Consider the following 18117-nt stretch of genomic DNA (forward strand, 5'->3'; position numbering starts at 1 on the left):
GGATGCAGCCGCAGACAAAGAGCGAGGGAAGGCCCGGGAGGGAGGGAGGGAGGATGGAAGGGAAGAGAAGAGAAGGGAGAGGAGCAGCACCGCACACCTTGGGTGGGAGGGGGGAAGAGGAGGAGGAGGAGGAGGAGGAGGAAGGGAGGCTGAGAGCAGCAGGGGAGGGCGAAGGAGGGAGGGAAGGAGGGAGGCTGAGAGCAGCAGGGTGTGGCTGCGAAGGGGAGCCGGAGGAAGGTGGTACCCAGCGCCTTCCTCTTGGAGGACCGGAGGAAGAGACCCGCCTGCCACTCATCCCCCCCAGACCCGCCTCCTTTCCCTGCATAGTAAAAGGAGGTGCCCACCATGCAGTGGCGAGAGGCTGCCGAGCACCGCCTGGCTGGCAAATTGGGGAAGAGGCGGATGTGTGGCAAAGAAGAGTGAAAAAACAGAGACGGACGGTGGGGGAATTCTGCGCCAGGAACAGCTGGATTCTGCAACAGACAGAAATGTGTCCCCAGGGTATAAGCCGCCCACCTGTCTGTCTCCCCCACTTCTTTCTGCTTCCTGCTTTTCACAGTGAAGGGCATGGAGGGGTCTGTGAGATGTTCAAGAGGAGGTTTTGTCACACCCATGAGTTTCTGTGGCTGGGCAGGGATTTGAACCCAGGTCTCCTGAATCCTAGCCCTTTGCTCTGTCCACTTCACCACACTGGTTTCCTGATAAAAAGGGGCTGGCATTTAAAAACACAGAGACACACACCATCTGGCTTCTGCAAATGGGGGGGGGGGAGAGGTGCTGCTGACCCAAAGAACTTGGGTGGTCTGAGGGTGGGGTGGGGACTCTGGCTGAAAGCCTCGGCCGGCCACTACCTAGAGCGCCCGCCCACGTGTGCAGACGTTGCACGTGGGGATTAGGTGGTTCTAAATCCCATATTTAGCTGTAGGATGAAGAGATTACCGTTGCTGGGCTGAAGCAGCAGCCGGGTGGGGCCAAACGGGAGTGGCTTCCTAGGGGCCTGGGCAGATGGTCAGCCAGCAGGGAAGACCTCTGCCAGCTCCGTGGTCCAAGGAAGATGCTGGCGCTGGCGGATGGGGCAGAAGGGGATGTGATGCCTCTTGGAAGGGAGAATGTGTGAACGATGCCGCGAGCAAGGGCTGGAGTTCAGCACCACCAGGAGAGCAGAGTAGGCCGGCGGGCAACCTTCCAGTGCACCAAGCTGCAGGATGAAACAGCTGGCCCTGGATGGTGAGTGACATCCTCCCTGAAAGCAACACAACGTTCCCACACCCTGGCACCCAGTGCTTTGCATGCTGAGGTACCAATCGGTGCCACCCACCTGCGAGAGGAGACCAGCTAAGATCCGCCTGCCAAGGCAAAGAGGGTGGTCGCGGTGGCCGTGACCCCTGAGATGCCAGGGGGTGGCTGCCGCTGAGCCCCACGCGAGGAGAGCTGCGCGGCCCTTCACCTCTCTGGAATTTCTAGAGCTGGAGTCCAGCCGGTTTGGGGAAATCCTGTGCCCAGGGATGGCCAATTTTGTGAGGCTGGTTATGTCCGAAGCCGAGCGGATGATGTCGCGCTTCTTCAAGACGGAACAGGAGGAAGAAGCCCCCAGCTTCTTCTTGGAGGTGCCGCGGACAGAAAAGTTGCTGGAGCAAGGAGAGGCCGGGGGTATAAAGTACGCCCTTGGCTCCATGCAGGGCTGGCGGGCCCACATGGAAGATGCCCACTCCCTCCAGCCTCAGCTGCCCAGCCCCCTGGTCGGCTGGGCTTTCTTTGCTGTGTACGACGGGCACGCGGGCCACACCGTGGCCCAGTTCTGTGCCCAGCACCTGCTTGAGCACCTCCTGGCCACCGAGGCCTTGTCGGGCCAGACGGAGGAGGAGGAGGACCCCGAGGTGGTGAAGGAGGCCGTGCGCCAGGCCTTCTTGACTCTGGACAAGCGCATGCAGGCCCTGTCGCAGGCCGAAGCGTGGGAGCGCGCCGGGACCACCGCCGTCGGCGTGCTGGTATCGCCCCGCCACTTCTACTTCATTAACCTGGGCGACTCCAGAGCCCTCTTGTGCCGCTCGGGCACCGTCAACTTCTACACCGACGACCACAAGCCCACCAAGCCGAGGGAGCGCGAGCGCATCGAGAACGCCGGCGGCACGGTCACCCTGCAGCGCGTCAACGGCTCCCTGGCCGTCTCCCGTGCCTTGGGCGACTTCGACTACAAGGGGGTGGCCTGGTGCAGCCCCACCCAGCAGCTGGTGTCCCCCGAGCCGGAGGTGGACCAGCTGCCCCGCTGCCCGGAGGAAGATGAGTTCCTGGTGCTGGCCTGTGACGGCATTTGGGACACCTTTGACAACGCGGGGCTGTGCGCCTTTGTGCGCTCCCGCCTGTGCCTCTCCGGCAACCCGCGGGATGTGTGCGAATGTGTGCTGGACACCTGCCTCTACAAGGTAAGTCCTTCGCTTTGGTACCTGGAATGGTCACTGGCCGGGATCGTCCTTTGAAAAAGGATATTTTCCAGGCTGGGCTCTCAGCGGCCGTGAAGATGAGCAGGGGAGGGTGACGGCTCACTCTCATCTCCAGGAAGGTCCTTGGGATGGGGACTGCCTCCGTCTGCCCTGGCAAAAAGAGCAGAGGGAATTAGGGCACCTTAAACGCTCAGGCCAGCCGCCTGCTCGGTTTGTCACATATGTCGCGGCAAATGCAGAAGCGACCGTGGGGATGCTCAGAGCTCCGGCTGCCGGCCTGGTCACGTGGCAGGGTGCACCAGCGGCCACATGAGGAAGCAGGTGGCCAGGCCTCTCTGCATTGCCACTCGCACATCTGCCGTGAGGCATGCAGGAAACTGAACAGGAGGAGGCTGGCCAAAGGAGTGTCATGGGGCCCAAGCTTTGGTGGGCTGCAGCCTGCTTCTCCAGATGTTACACGCATTTATGTGCACAGGATGCAGGGGTGCTAAATATTCCAGAAGGGCACTTTTGCTGCCTGCAGAAGTTTAGGCCAAATGAACCCCAGGAGAAGAGCCAGCCATAGGCTCTCCGGGGCTGCTTCTTGGCCCCTGGTTGATATTATGGCCGGGCCGTCTCCTGTCCGCAGACAAACCAGAAACAGCCAAGCACATTCAAGAGAGTCAGGGACGGTTGCCCTTTTCTGCTCCAGGTACAAACCCCGAGCGCCTGCACCGATTAACACACTGTTTCAGTCCCGAGGATTCTGGAAGAGGCAGGCACTTGAGGTCAAGGATTAATGAAGCAGGACAGCAAAGACTAGAGAATTAATCCAGCTGGAGCCGTAGAGGAGCATTTCAGGCAAGGCTTCGTTCATGGTCCGGGGTGGGCGAGCAAGACGTTCTCGTGGGTTGAGAGGAAGCTGTGAGGGGCTGGTTAGAGCACTGGACTCCCCAAAGATCTGGGTTGCAAACCCCACTTGGCCTTGAACCTCCCTGGTGGACCTTCAGCCAGTCCCTCACTCTCTCCTTCAGCCTGTCCTACCTTGCAGCCTTGCTGTCAGGATAAAGGGGAGAGGAAGAAAACTGTGCTTGCCACCTGGAGCCCTTTTGTGCCAAGTCAAGATGTCCATGTGGCAAATGAAATGGAAACGATGGAGGTGGCCGACAGCCAATGGCACGGGCTCTGAAGGACAGATGCCTTGCCGGGAACTGAAAGCCGGCCTGCACTTTTGCATATTCTCCATGCATACTCAGAAGTAAGCCACAGGAAGTTCAATGAGACCCAGTAAATGTGTGTACAAGAGGGTAGCTATGAATGATTAGTTTAGTATCAGTTTTAATGGGACTCTTCTTTCAGTGACCCTCTTGCTGCCTTAATGGATAAAATCTGCCCCGGTTGTTATTTAACACAGCTCCCAACAAGCAGTTCAACTGCTGTCCCCCCCCCCAGATGTGGGGTGGGTGCTGCCTTCCCATTGCCTGGATGTTTGACTCTTTGTTCCCCCCCCCCCCACAGGGAAGTCGTGACAACATGACTTGCATCGTGGTCTGTTTCCCTGCTGCCCCAGGGGTCTCCCAGGAGGCCCTGCAGAAGGAGTGCGAGCTGGATGCTTACCTGGAGCAGAGGGTGGCAGGTGCGTACCTGGGCGGCTCTTGCATTGCAGAGACAGGCTGGGAAGCTTCCTCAGGCATGGAAGCCATCCGGGTGGGAGAGAGCAGATCTTGGGGTCCAGGAAGGGTGATGAATGCACGAAAACAGAGGTGGGAAGCGGCGATTCACTTTGATGCAACATTCATTGATTAGAGCTGCCTCAATGGCTGAGCTGCAAAGTTAGCAAAGCCCATCTCAGTTCATGAGCAGAGTTGCAGAGGACTGGCTGGGGCAGCTCAGGTTCTGCAAAGCATATGCCAATTAACAAGCTACCCGGTCTTACAGAGTCCTTTGTCTGACTGGACCACTCCAGTACGGATCTTGGGCCGCTTATCCTTCAGCCTTATAGAACTGTTCTGCGTATCTCAGTGGAAATGGGACACACACACCCCCCGACCCACATCCACACCCCTGGTTTACTGGATGGCTGAATTTTTTCCAAAGGAGGCAGGTGTGAAGGTCAAAGGCCACCAAATAACCAGGTCCTCCTGCCTTTCTCCCCTGCCCTGGTGGTGCCAGAGCTGTACAAGGAGCTGCTGCAGCAGGACGAGGGGCCCAGCCTGGTGGGCCTTTTCCGGTGCCTGGCCACGGAGGTGAATCCCAGCCTTCCCCCGGGGGGAGGCCTGGCCAGCAAGTGAGTATGAAGCCCTGCATCCCAGGAACACCCTTGTCTCTCATAGGCAAACCCCCCCCCCTGTGATTTTCATCTCAGCCCTTTGATTCTGCCGAGGGTGGGGGAAGCACTTTCTGGGGGCTGTGGTAGAAATAAACAGCGCTGGTGTCTGCAAGGAGTGTGTGTGTGGATGTCTGGGTGGGTGGGTATGGGTGTGGGTGGGTGTTGGGGCGGTTTAGGTGAGACCTTCTCACTCAAAGTGAAGCTCAGGGAGGCCCTGTATGGAAGGTGACCAGACTGGCATTTCTGGACAACCACTTCCAGAAGCAGGCATTGCCTATTTTTTGCAGTCTCATTTTATTTTCTCTGGACCAGGTGGCACCCCTTTTCTTCGGCAGAATTCCCCAGGCAGCTTTGGGGAGGACGAGAGTGGGTGGCCAAAAACACCAGCCCGTGCCCTTGTCATTTGCAGGGGGTGGCCCAGCAGATTTCGGGGCGGCAAGGACAGATCAGGGTTCAGGAATGGTGGGTTTGTTTCTTGTTCAGGGATGGGGATGTTTTGGACGACGCTCTCTTCCAGTTGCATCCTTTTTGTTTGTTTGTTTGAAAGACAAGGAAGCTAAGAGGTGGCGGGGGGGCTGGCTGGGTTCCCCGCAAACTGCCCGCCCCTCAGGCCCCCTGACCCTTGGCTTGTCCCTCTGGCAGGAGAGCTGTCATCATGACCGCCTATGAGCGCCTGAAGCAGAGACGGGAGGAGGAGCAACGGCTTTTGGTAAGAGCCCCCCCCAATCTTCTGTCCTTCTCGAGTGACCCCTGACCCCCACCAGGCTGTGGGTTTTGGAGCTGGCCTGCTCCCTGTGCACTCTGTTAGCCCCCCCCCCAGGCCTTCCTCCTTCTCTCTTGCTGGTCCCAGACCCCCCACCTACCCCCCTTTCGACTCCTCGCTCTCTCAAGGAGGCTGGGGAATGGACATTGTGCAGAGTGCTAATAAATGGTGGTGTTCTCTCCTCTTGGCCTGCTTTGAGCCAGGATTCTGCCCATCCCCTCTCCGACATCTCCTAAGCCTTTTCTGTTTTGGCTGCGGCACCAAAGTCCTCCTTTTTCTTTCAGGACCCCAGTGCAAATTCTGACTCGTGCTGAACACAGCCACGATGTTTCGGCTGCCGATCCTTGAAAGGGTGGATCTTAAGAGAAATTGATCTCTCTGCAGAACCTCTGGAGAACGTGAGCAAGCGGGAAGTGAGCACAGAAGCCTAGGGCTGCTTCCCTTCTCCCTCCCGAGTCAACACTTACACAGACTGAGAGGAACAGCTGAGGCTCCGGCCAGCTTGGAAGGGAGCTGCATTGTCTATTTTTGAAATATAATTTCCCTTTCTTATTTACAGACTAGTTACCTTTCAAGTGTGATCTTGGGGCATTAAAGAAATATATATTCCCGCACAGAGAATTTATCGGAAAGGAAAGTGCAGCCCACGGATGCCAAACCCGAACCCACCTCTCCGTCTTATGCACACCTTAATCCGCTCTTCTCATATATGTTTTTATTCCTACAACTTCTAAAGTTTGCACAGTTCTTTCCCGTCTATATCACATTCACCCTGAGCATAATCCTCATGAGGTCCCCTGCCTTTTATTTGCCTGTCGCACTTGAACGAGCAGAACAGGGAGGCTTGCCTTGATCTAAGGAACATACCACAAGCCCATGATTATTTTTAATTAAAGGAGACATTCTGTAACTACTTTGGGTTGTGGTCTTTTAAAATAGACAGTTGCCTCGTTCATCCCAACTGGGTCAGAGCTGAGTGTGACTTCTCCGTGTGATGGCAAGGAAGGCACTCTGCAATGTTTGGGGGAACTTTCCCCAACAGTACCTTTTACGGTCCAAGGGAGAGGCCCTCGAAACAGGTTTACAAATTCTGAATCCCTTGGGCACCTTCTCCTATGATCTCCACCAGCTCAGTTTCTTCCCACTGATATTGTTACATTCTATGATTCTGGAGCATCTGGTTGTGTGGACACTTCGCTGCGCACCTTTCCACACTGTGGGCACCTCCTTTTATCTCCTCTGGAAATGTGTTTTGCGCCTTCAGCGTTCCACGCCTAAATTCTTTAGCAATGCTGATGACAACATCGTGAGAGTCTGTCTTAGATCAAGCACAGTTTGCTATGCTGTGGTTACACTGAATTTGCGTAACCCTATGGGAATGTTTCTGTCTCTCAGCTCACGTTAACTCGTCATGTAATTTACCGCTCACAAAGCGATTATGTACCTAGTACATCCAGTGTCCTTGGAGAGAACTCGGAGGATAATTAAATACTGCTTTCTGTCTCTTTCTTAATCATGATTGAAAGGGGGGGGGCAGAAATCATTACGTAAGATGAGGGGGAGGGCAGAAATTAAGGCAGATAAAGTGGGATCACATAAAAAGCTTTTGGGCTGAAGCACACAGATGGGGGTCATTAGGTCCTCTTCTGTTCTAGGAGATTGTATGTATTTTAAGAAAAGAGAAATTCAGAATCCCAGATGTATGCAAGAACACTCTGTGTATGCTCTAAGGCAACACCCTCTGTGTTCTTAGTAAATGAGTTCCTTTTTTGGAACGACAACTTCCAGAACCCTCCCAGCCCCCCGGGCTCAGAGGACGTGGAAGTGATCGTCCCCTTCCCTCCCCCAAAAGAAACCTGGCCCACATTCTGCCAGCCCTGAGCTGTAGGTCCCATTCCCAAGCCGTTGGCTAGTCTTGGTCCAAAGGGACGTATCGAATTTTGGGGGTTGGCATTCAGTTCTACTCTTTAGGCTCAGCAAAAGGAGGACATCTCTGCTCCCAAATCCTGCAGGAGACACGTTTGCTTTCCCAGCGTCCGTTGTGTGTCCCCCGTGTGTCGCGGTCGCTCATTTCCTGCTTCACTCGTCCATTGGTGTGTAGGGCCCAGGATTTCTGCTCATGAAAGTATAATGGCAGTGATGTCACCTTTGCAATGGTCTCCCGTAAATAAGAACAAAAATCAAGAACAATCATGAAGTCATTATTTACCACGCAGTTGAATCCAGTCATAATAACATTTATATACAAAGGGAAGTTTATATCTGGAGGGAAATTGAAGGAGGCGTAATCAGCCTAATGACAGTAAATTGGTAACAGTCAGAGACACAAAGCAAATAATATTTGCAACATGCAGACCTGGCTTGTTTGCATGACTACCTCGGAGGGAAAATACCTCTGCCTTACAACTGCTGGAACCCACTCACCCTCCAGGGGCCAGTTCTTCCACTGAAATAAAACCTTTCCCCAAATATAGCTAGCTCCAGAACCTTAGAACTGGAATTTGGGTGTTACTATGTTGGCTGGTGGATTCTGGAAGTTACATTCACAAGTTATTCCGAGAATGAATGGCAAAGGTGCACGTAAACACAGGCACACACCCATGCACACACACGCACAGTCTGTGAGTGAATGATCCTGGAATTATACCTTGCTTTTACATTTACTACAAGGAGCAGAATCCTCCAGCCAGCAAGGCCACTGGACATTCAGGGTGGGGATTTTGGGAGTTGGATTCCAAGCTCTCCTAGAAGCCCCTTTACTTCTTTGGTGAGTGACGCCACCTCTGTTATCTTGTCCTTCCCTTTTCACTGGCTTCCAAGGTTGCTGTGCCCTGCTACCAACCTCCCCCAAATTGTTTTTTTGAAAGAAATGGCCTTGTTAAAGTCTGTTTCAACATCAACGCCCTTCGTGCTTGGCTATAGTGGCTTAAAGGAGAGGTTTGGGGGATGAAAGGAAACTGGAAGGGACCCTTCCCATCTCAAATAACACTTTATACAGATGTTTTTCACTGGTTACGTGTCTCGCTCCCCAAAATAATCTTGTTAGTGGAGGCGGCAGGAGAGGGACCCAAGTCCAGAACTAGACAATTGGGGAATTTGTGGGGAATAAAAAGCCCCAAAGTCAGCCAACTTACTCTTCCAAAGTTCAGGGGGCTGGACTCATGTCTCCAGGAGTTTAAAAGCTCACCTTTGGCAGAAGGAGCCACAAAGAGAGGAGAGGGCAATGAGCGAGCGAGCGAGCGAACGAACGAACGAGGCCGGGAAGGTTTCACGTCCAGCCGTTTCAGGTCCATCTTGAGTGCTGCTTGGTTGCGGGACACCACGCAAGAGGGCTGAGCCGGAGTCTTCCAGGAAAAGGTGGGTTTGGGGAGGAAAGAGGCCAGCTGATGACAGCTAGGGCTCTCTGCACATGGGCAGAGGTTAATGCCTGCTGTTGATCTTGCATGTCGACTGGATTCAATTTCCTGGGCTGTTCTTGGTCCCTGGATGTTGCTGTGAGGTGGGGAGGACTCACAAATGTAGAAAGGGACACATCTCTCTCTCTCCCCCCCCTTGCCATGCTGACTCAGTGTTGCCACCAGCCTGCTAATGGTTCACAAGGACGCCAGAGCCCCCCCTCCTCTTACACGGGACCACATCTTGGTGCAAGAGGGTGGGGACAAAGGGGGGCCTCGTCCCACCCATCCAGTCATGCCCCACCCCCTTTCCCCAAACCAGCAACCCAACCTGTCTTTTCCCCACTCACCGCCTTGGCAAGCAAGCAAGGACTGACAAGAGAAAGGAAGGTACGTAAGAAGTCTGGGAGTGGAGTGGAGCTGTTTGGGAGGCCAGGATAAAGGCAATATCTGGCATGCAGAGAGCCTTGCTCAAGGTTTCACAGCCCTGAGATCACGGCCAAAGGTGGGAACCTCTTTCTGGGCGACCAGGCATCCAAGCCCCCCATGCTGGCCCCGCTGGTTGGTGGCATTCTGGGAAGTTGAGTCCAGAAAATTTCTAAGCAGGTACAGACCTTGGAAAAGGTAGACTCCCAGAATTTCCAAGGTAGCTAGGGGGTTCTGGGATTCTAGCCTCAGAAGTCATTTTTCCCATCTTTGGGGTGAGTACGAGGACCTCCCTTCTCTCCGTGCTATGGGATCCTGTAGGAATTCCGAGGTCATGAGCCAGAAAGTGTGGCAGGCATTTTAAGGACTCCCAGCGAATGAATTTGTGCCCTGAAAGTGAAATTCCCCTCCCTGGCTTTCCCCCTGGTCGTGCTCTGCTCTGCACCACTGAATTTTAGCAGGCCTCTCTGTGTGTGTCTCTCTGTTCCTTTCTCCAGTCCCTTTTCCTTGCAAGGAGCGTGTCCTCCTGCATGGGAGATGAATGCCACAGGCCCCCTGTCCCTGGTAAAACCAACACATTGCATGTGAAGCATGACCGGGGATGTGGAACAGGGGTGCCCTGAGTAATAGGACTATGGATGGCCATGTTTTGATTCATTCCAGGTCAGAATGTGTGACACCGAGAGAGAAGTGAGCCTCCCAGGGAGAGGTGGGATGCTCCTTATTAGAAACGGCCAGTGCAGGAAAAGTTCTATTCTGTAGCAGGCAATCAGCCCCAGTGCCTGGGGGTGGGACAATCTTTTGAGCAAAAATGCAGCATGTCCAGGAGGGAGGGATTCTCCGATCCTAGCAAATGCCCAAGGAATGTATCAGGTCGATGACAGCTTGTTCTAGGAGGCCCCAACCCTACAAGAGTGATGTATGCATGCTGGACTGTGGCTGATACCTGTATGTCTTTCCTACACAAGCCATTTTGCAAACAAGCCCCCCCTCCTGCTGCCATTTGGAAGCAGTGGTGGTGACAGGGGAGGGGTCTGCTGCACCTCTGAGCCCCTCCCCCCCAAAAATAACGCTCTTGAAATAGACAAGCCCAGTCACGCACGATGGGGTATCTGCCTGCCCAAATGTTCCTGTAATTCACAGTCAGAAGTTTGTATCTGCAGCTCCTGAGCCACCTAGCAAAGGTTATCAGCCTCTGCAGCACCGGGATTTTGTAAGAACTGGAATAAGGCTGAGAGAGGGTGATCAGGACCTTGAAAACATGCCCCAGTGGCTGTTTTCAGCCTGTACTTCCTGGCACAGAGAAGGATGGAGCAAGAAAGCAGGCCTGTGTCCTTTTGCTGATACCGCCTGGCCTGCCTTTATCCAAACATCATAAACACATCCTCCAGTCTGGGGAGAGAAGAGTTGCTTCACAGGGTCCACGTACACACCCACCAGCCAGAGGCCCCCCCTTCAGAGGGACCTGGCGGCTGCAGAAAACACAGGCAGCCTCAGGGAGCCCGGGCCAGTTTTCTTCCCCTTTCTTTTCTGCCAATCTCAGCATGGATGGAGGAGGAATTCAGGAGACCTTGCCTGGTTGGGAGTCCCTCTTAAGCAGCTCCGATCCGTTTCGACGCGGCTTGTGCACGAAGGGATTTCCGCAGGGTGGAACCCAAGGGCGGCTCAGGAGCTGTTTACCTGCTGATGGATTTGGGTTATTTGTCAACTGCTTTCCAGGCCAAGCCTTCCAAGTTGTTTGTGTCTGATTTAGGGACTGAAAACAGGCAGCACAAAGGAGCAAAAGCAAGGATCAGGAGAGGGGAGACAGCAGGGTGGCGGCAGGAATGTAAAAGCCCAACTGAAAAGTACATTTATTTGTGTATTTCTTTATGCCCAGACACTCTCTTCAAGAGGACTCAACAGGGCTACCTCTTACAAATGTCCATATTAAAATATAATCGTTAGTCTTTAAGGTATAACATGTTCTGGTCTCTCTCTCTTTTGTTTGGTTTCTTTGGATCCTGCCTAATATTAAAACAAACATTCTTAAAGCTTTAATAATAATATTACTACTACTACTAATAATAATAATATTAAAAACAATTACATAGAAATCGTTTTAAAACTAGCCAAGAAAAACAGTTCTAAAATACATTTTAAAAAACGATAATAAAGGGGAATAAAGTCAAGACTGAATGGCAGAGTGTTTCCTCCAGCCTTAAGGTGTCACAGGGAAAGAAGAGGAGAAACCACTTCCAAGTACTCACTACCTAGAAAGCCCAGAAAAGGGTCACCACGAGTCAGAACTGACTTGATGGCACACAATTATTATTATTTGATGTCAGATATCAGGCATAATTAAATGAAGGGTGGGCCAGGGGTGAAAGGGCTGGGGCCAGTTAACATAGCTTAGGGCAAACCTCTGGCCACCAGTAACCAACCCTCAGCAGGGGCCACTCAGCCTTTCAGAAGGAGGAAAGGACATTCGAAACCCAAGCTGGCAAATCCCCCAGGGAAGGTGCCAGGAGGAAAGAGGCACATTGGCTTAAATTTAGCCACTGGCTCCCACTAGAGAGGAACCCTGTATCAATGGCCAGAAGTCGACACTTGTATGAAACCCATGGATTCAATGGGTCTACTGTTGTGGGTCAATCAGATATGGGATTTTTTTTTCCCTTTCCCTTTTTCCAGAAAGGAAGTGTGTGTGTGTGTGGGGGGACACAAAGCACATCTTTCCAGGGTGTCTCTGACTAAGCCCAGCCAACGGTGTGTTTTGCTGCTCTCGCTCTCGCTCTCTCTCCTCCCTCTCTGCTACAGATTTGGCATGAAGGTGTGAGCGATGGGCAAAGTGGAAGACATGGTCATCCTCGCCCGGGCGCCCAGCGAGCGCCTCCCCTTGCTGGGCCAAGCAGCCCCCAGCACCCCCACCTACCTGAGCCAGGAGGAAGTGGTCCAACGGGCAAACGCTGCTCCCTGGCCAGGCCTTCGCCGAGCCCTGGTCTGCCTCCTGGGGGTGCTCTTTGCCTGCCTGCTCAGCATGGCCGTCCTGCTCCTCCTGACCTTGCCACGCCCGCCCCCACCCCTGACCTGGTGGCAAAAGGCTGCTTTCTACCACCTGCCACCTGACTCCTTCCCGGACTCCAACGGCGATGACCATGGAGACCTCACAGGTAAGGGCAGGAAGACAGGGAAGGGGGCGGCGGAAGGGTGAGAGGGCCCTTCAACAGCTCAGACGCAGCCTTTCAGAGCAGAATTGTGTGAGTAGGTGAGGCGAGATGCTCACTTTTCAGAGCCGAGAGCCGTTTAAGCGGCTTTGCGTCCCACGGTGTGTTCTGTTTACGCATCTCTTCCTGATCAAATAAGACTTCAGGCACACTTGCTTTGTCAGCAACATCCAGACCCTTGCATCCCACACCAGCCTCCGCTGTCGGCTGTCATAACGCCCCAGTTGGCAGAGCACAAGCCCTCCAGATGTTCCACTGCACGGGCAAAGGCTGCCGGGTGGGAACTACCGTTCCAAGTATTTTTCAGCCAGCAGCACATTTGGCTGGAGTTTGGTGCAGATTTATGTCTGAACCACAGATATCTCCTGCCGCCCCCGCCCCCACCCCCATGCTGTCATTCAGAAAGGTCTCGGTCCGAAGCTTTGTATGCAACTCTTTCCTGCCACCTGTCAGGCTGAAGCAGGCCTTTCATGCCCGGTGAGTGATTCCCCCACCCCCATTATTAAGCTCCACGGGCACAGAAAGCAGGGTGTTAAAGAGCTGGCAAAGTTCTACCCCCCCCCCCGACTCTCAGTTCTCTTTTTAATGCCCATCCTTTGATCTGGATTCCTGCCTTGAGCAAGGGGTTGGACTTGATGGCCTTAGAGGCCCCTTCCAATGGCACGATCCTATTCTATGATTCTCTTCTCTCAAGGAAACCCCCCCCCATGCATGGAGGTCAGGGGAAGGCTTTGAGATCCAGAGGGAGGGGTGTCAGATGTCAGCCAGTCTGCCAGACCTTGGAATCTGTGGTTCTCCAGCAGTGGCGGGTGTGGCGGGGGCCCAGGTAGAAGGTGGTGGGCAGGTGGGCCACAGTGGTCCGTGCCCCAGCTCATGGTGATCCTCTTCCTCCTCCTCCTCCTCTTCCAGGGGTGAGGCATCAGTTAGACCAGCTCTCAGAGTTACCCATCCAGGCGCTGGTGCTGGGTCCCATCCTTGAAAGGAACATTGCCAATCTGAGCAGGATTCTCCCAGTCCACGGCTCTCTGCAACACCTGCGGGCCCTCGTGGATGATGGGCTCCAGAAAGGTATGGGCTACACCTATGCCTGTGTGGGTTCTGGCAGGCCTTGGGTCTCCTGGGGGGAGAAGCGCACCACTCCATGGTGGAGCACATCAGTGCAGTGCGTGTTGACACCACCTCTCCACCCGTCTACTCCCCGTGGTTTGCAAAGCAAGCGAGGGGGAAGGCCTCTCTCTCTCTCTCTCTCTCTCTCTCTCCAGCATCAGCTGTGGAGAGAGCCTTTCCTGCTGGACCCCTGGCCACGAGGCAAAGGGGTCTTTCGTCTTCCAGGACTGAGCTCTCTCTCTCTCTCCAGCCACGTCTCCCCCTTTTTTTCTCATCCCAACCCTCCACCCCACCTGCCCAGGGATCCGCCTCCTCCTTGAACTCCCCGCCTGGGAAGAGGAACTGGATCCAGCCACTGAAGACAACCAAACAGGACAGCACCTCCAGGTACGGCGTTGTTGCTGCTGCCGTTTGGGTTCTCGTTTGCTCCAAATTCCCCCCTTCATCGCTTCCTCCTCGCGTGCAGGCATGGGCTGTGAGAGAGGGCAGACCGAGGCCCCACATGGTCGGCAGCGCTCTGCACTTGGTCTTAGGGTGAGGCCGGTCTCCAGTTCAGGCCCTGCTGGGAGGCACCCCTCGACTGGGTCTATTCTGAGAGGCAGGGGGCAGAGGTGGGGGGCAGCACCCCACATCTTTGGCAGTCACATAGAATCATCCAGCAAGTGTTTCAGGCTACATGTGCTGAAATTCTTTTCTAGTTGTCCTCTCTTCCTCTAACTGAGCCTCTAGCATCTTAGAGCCTCCAGACTGACTCCTGGACAACGATGCCCACGGTTACAGGAGCCAAATTCAACCCCTGGTTTTTCCTTGGGTCTCTCTCTCTCTCCCCTCCACCCCACGTTGTCCTGCAGGCAGCCATGGAGTTCTGGGAAGCCCAAGGTGTGCATGGTTTCCTCGTGAACAAGGACCCTGCTTGGCGTCTGGAAAAGGTAAGAGCAGGACCCCTGGAGGAGTCCAAGACCAGGTGGTCACTGGCAGGGGTGACGTCGGTGGCCTGCGCCAGTATGGGTTGCAGGGGGGTGGGGGGGGGAGAGATGTACCCATACTGGCAGAGGTGTTCTGGAAGTTCGAGAAGGGACCTTTATTAAGCCCTCTGCCCACGTGTTCTTCTTCAAAGGGGTTGGGGGGGGCACCCACACCTGGGCAGATTGCATGGCTTTTCCCAGAAAAGGGTCCCTTTTGCCCATGGAAGATGATTCAGGAAAACATATTTGAGACCCACGGGACCAGGATGTTATGTGGTTCCCCTAAAAAAAAAAAAAGCAAGAGAACAGGAGGCCGTGGAGACTCCACACCATGTGGCTGATCCCACTTGATTTTTTAAAAAATAAGCAGGGCCGGGTCTGGTGAGCAGTGGGTGCAGGTTGGCAGGGGAAGCTTCGGTTCCTTGCCAGGGCACGCACTTTGCAGGCATGCAGGAGGTCCGCACATCTGTCCTGGGCAGTGATCTCTCTCCACAAATACCAGGGGAAGGACCCAGCCCAAAGCCTTGGGGAGGCACGCCTGCTGCTCAGAGCTGCCAGGACTGGGCAGGAGAGCCCAGTGCATGCAAAGGGCCTGATGGTTCTAGGCTTCTAGGCGAGCAGTGCACGATGAGCTGCTGACTGCAGATTAATTAACCCAGAAGATATTGGGTGTGTTGCATGGGGAATAAGGACATGTGGGATGTAATTACAGGTGCTGAATGCCTGGAGTGCGCTGGACAGCCAGAGGCAGAGATCTCATGGGCAGGAGAGGTAAGCGTGGAGGGTCAGCTGGCTGGCCGGCTGGCCGGAGTAGAGGGTGTCCCCATTTCAGAGCACCCAGGGCTGCAGAGACCCCTAGTGGCACCATTGGGGAATGCGGGCACCTCCCAACCTTTGAAACCCTGAACAAGGAAAAATCGGGTGGCTACGATTTTAAGCTCATGCAAACCTTTTCTTCCAGGGTCTTGATCATCTGGAACGAGAGTGAAACCTGCAACATTTCCCGCAGGGTGCCCAGCAGCGTCATCCTCACCTGCTACCTGCCTCCGGGGAGGAATTTGACTGTCCAGGCCCTGGCACAATGGGTGGAGGGACCCTGGGGGGTCCCGGGGAGACCTTGGCCCAGCTGGACGGTGATGGATGCATTTCCTCCAGCCTCTTCTTGGGTCCTGGCTTGTCCTGATACAAGCTAGGCAGCACTGTCCTGCTCCCAGGGCAGCCAGTTGTAAATTTGGGGTGGGGGTTGGGAGATAAGGGGCTCTGAACTGGGAGGGGCACAGGGAGTGGAAAAAATGGGGTGCTGCCTCCTTTCCCCCCAACACCGCAGTCCAAGGCCCCTTCCCACCTCCTATGACCACAGCCGCGTCTTAGAACACCGGCCCTTCAGATTTTGCAAAATGCAGATCATCTCCCCCATTCGATCAAGAGTCTAAAGTGATGGGGTGGGTGGGCTGAGAGAAACCTATTGATCTGAGGTCCACCTCCCTTCTGTCTGCTCTCTTTTAGGCTCCCCAGGGGTTCCCGAGAGAAATGGATTTGGAGACGGTACTGGGAGTGCTGGTGTTCACCCTTCCGGGGGTCCCTTTGCTGCAAGGTGGAAAGGATTCCCCTCTTCCACTGGATAAGAAGCGGATGGTGAGAAAAGAAGAGGTTTCCCTTCTTCCATTTTGCTCCCTCCCGTCCTCATCCTTCCGCCCATCTCTCCTGCTGCTTGCCAGCCTTGCCCTTTGCTCTTGGACAGTATTCAGTCTTTCCGGCAAGCGATACTGAGAGATCTTAAGGAAGCAGGGGAAGAAAGTCAGAGGAAAGTCAAGTAAAATGGGGAGTGGTCCCGTCTCCTTCTAGCCCATTAAAACTATTCTTGAAACTTTTTTTTTTTTTGGTAGGTTTCATTCTGCCATGGATACTGACAGTCAGGTAGTCAGATCTGGAGTTTAAGCTTCATCATTCTGGCATTTGTTTGCTTGCTTGCTTGCTTGCTTGTTTGCTTGCTTGTTTAGCTCACCTTTCTCCTTAAAAAGGTTCCAAGGCAGCTTACAAAAATTAAAAGACAGTATTTAAGCTAACAACAGTGAGTGTGCAATACTAAAAGGTTAAAATGAATACACAAGCAACACCAAAGTGTGTTCAATGCAGTAAATTACAGCAATAGAAGGTGGTTGATTGAAGGATTAAATTCTTAGCATTAGCAAACTTTCATGGCAAGGATAATCAGTTTTATTTTCTTGCAGAAAGAAAGCACCCTCCACCCCCCTCTGGCAAACCTGTACCGCTCCCTCCTGGCCCTGCACGCCAACAGGTTCTCTTTACGTGGCACAGCCTTTGTTCCGCTGACCCTCCACGACGAAGCTGCCGACCTCTTTGCTTTCTTCCGCCCCAGCTCCTGCTCTGGAGCGCTGGTGGTCTTGAACCTGGGGTCCCAGCCCTCCCTGATCCACCTGAATCAGCTCCACATCCCAGCTCCTGCCAAGGTGATCTTCAGCACCCACTCTGAGCCCCAGACGGAGACTGAGGTGGAAGCGGTGAAACTGGCGCCTCATCAAGCCGTCGTCTTCCGAGTGCTGGGAGGACAGTGAAGCCAGCTGCTGGATCCAGCCTCCTGGAAGCCATTGGTTACTGGCCAGCGGGCGAAGGATGGCATTTCCATGGGCCACACTCTTGTCCTGTTGGTAGCCAAGGGAAGAGATGCTCCAGACTCATCAGTTATGGGATTAAGACCATGGAGAGAAGATGTTAAAAGTTATACTGTCACCAATAATTTGGTCCTTTTCCCCCTGAAAAATGGAGGACATGAATGCCACTATTAGTCCTATAACTTGGTGCTTTTATTGAGAGTGAGAACAGTCCTGAATACAATTGCCCACAATTTGGTACACATTCTGAGAAAGGAAAGGGATCATGAGCCATTAACCTGGTTGAAGGAGCACCCAGGTTAACAGCTTGCCTTTTGGTGTGTGTAGAAATGGGTAAAACAAAGAATTACTTTTTAAAAGTTACGTCCCCATCTCTGTCCTTCTTTCTACACAAGTGCAGGAGTTGGTGATACCTTTATTGAACCACTAATAAAAATCACACAGAATGCAAGCTTTTATCAGTAAAATTTCTAGACGTGATTCCTGAATAGAATCCACCCGGCTAACGGGAGCAGAGAACTGAGCTTTGCAGCCACCCAAGAATAAGCAGGACACGAAAACACCAGGGGCTCAGTTTCACAAACACCGGAAGTGGCAGAGGAAACGGGCCTGGCTTCCCAGCTGGCCTAAAGAACCAGAGCCAGCAGCCAAACTTATCACAGCTCAATGATTAATATTCTCTCCATGTCAACTCCCTGGGTGGCGAAAGGCTTCCCTCCCAGAAACCAAACAGGCGAGGGCCAAAGACTTTTCAGAGCTGGTATAGCTCGTGGGTAGTACCTCAGGTCTCATAACTTGCTGTTCTCAAGGGCCACCTAGGTTATTGATTGATTGATTTATAAAAAAAAACAACAACACAACTGTAAAGTGCAC

General features: G+C 53.7%; 2 protein-coding genes across 5 annotated transcripts; both read left to right on the top strand.

The window, feature by feature from the left end:
- The first annotated feature begins 817 nt into the window (after positions 1 to 817).
- PPM1N (protein phosphatase, Mg2+/Mn2+ dependent 1N (putative)) lies at positions 818 to 6426 on the top strand. The gene is made up of 5 exons (XM_020787120.3): positions 818 to 2423; positions 3939 to 4056; positions 4593 to 4707; positions 5392 to 5458; positions 5797 to 6426. The coding sequence occupies exons 1-5, from the start codon at positions 1506 to 1508 to the stop codon at positions 5824 to 5826; spliced, it is 1248 nt and encodes a 415-aa protein (XP_020642779.3). The 5' UTR covers positions 818 to 1505; the 3' UTR covers positions 5827 to 6426.
- Positions 6427 to 8442: 2016 nt separating this feature from the next.
- Positions 8443 to 17607, top strand: LOC140702069 (uncharacterized). 4 transcript variants are annotated; one of them, XM_078379962.1, is made up of 9 exons: positions 8443 to 8869; positions 12133 to 12485; positions 13449 to 13607; positions 13897 to 14033; positions 14498 to 14575; positions 15324 to 15382; positions 15573 to 15744; positions 16118 to 16246; positions 16843 to 17607. In XM_078379962.1, the coding sequence occupies exons 2-9, from the start codon at positions 12155 to 12157 to the stop codon at positions 17185 to 17187; spliced, it is 1410 nt and encodes a 469-aa protein (XP_078236088.1). In that variant the 5' UTR covers positions 8443 to 8869; positions 12133 to 12154; the 3' UTR covers positions 17188 to 17607. The 4 variants fall into 4 exon arrangements, with proteins under 4 accessions (XP_078236088.1, XP_072836186.2, XP_078236090.1 ...); XM_072980085.2 differs by having other exon boundaries at positions 13948 to 14033; XM_078379964.1 differs by having other exon boundaries at positions 16847 to 17080.
- The last annotated feature ends 510 nt before the right edge of the window (positions 17608 to 18117 follow it).

Source organism: Pogona vitticeps, chromosome 9 (genome assembly GCF_051106095.1).
Source record: "Pogona vitticeps strain Pit_001003342236 chromosome 9, PviZW2.1, whole genome shotgun sequence".
Taxonomy (NCBI): Eukaryota; Metazoa; Chordata; class Lepidosauria; order Squamata; family Agamidae; genus Pogona; species Pogona vitticeps.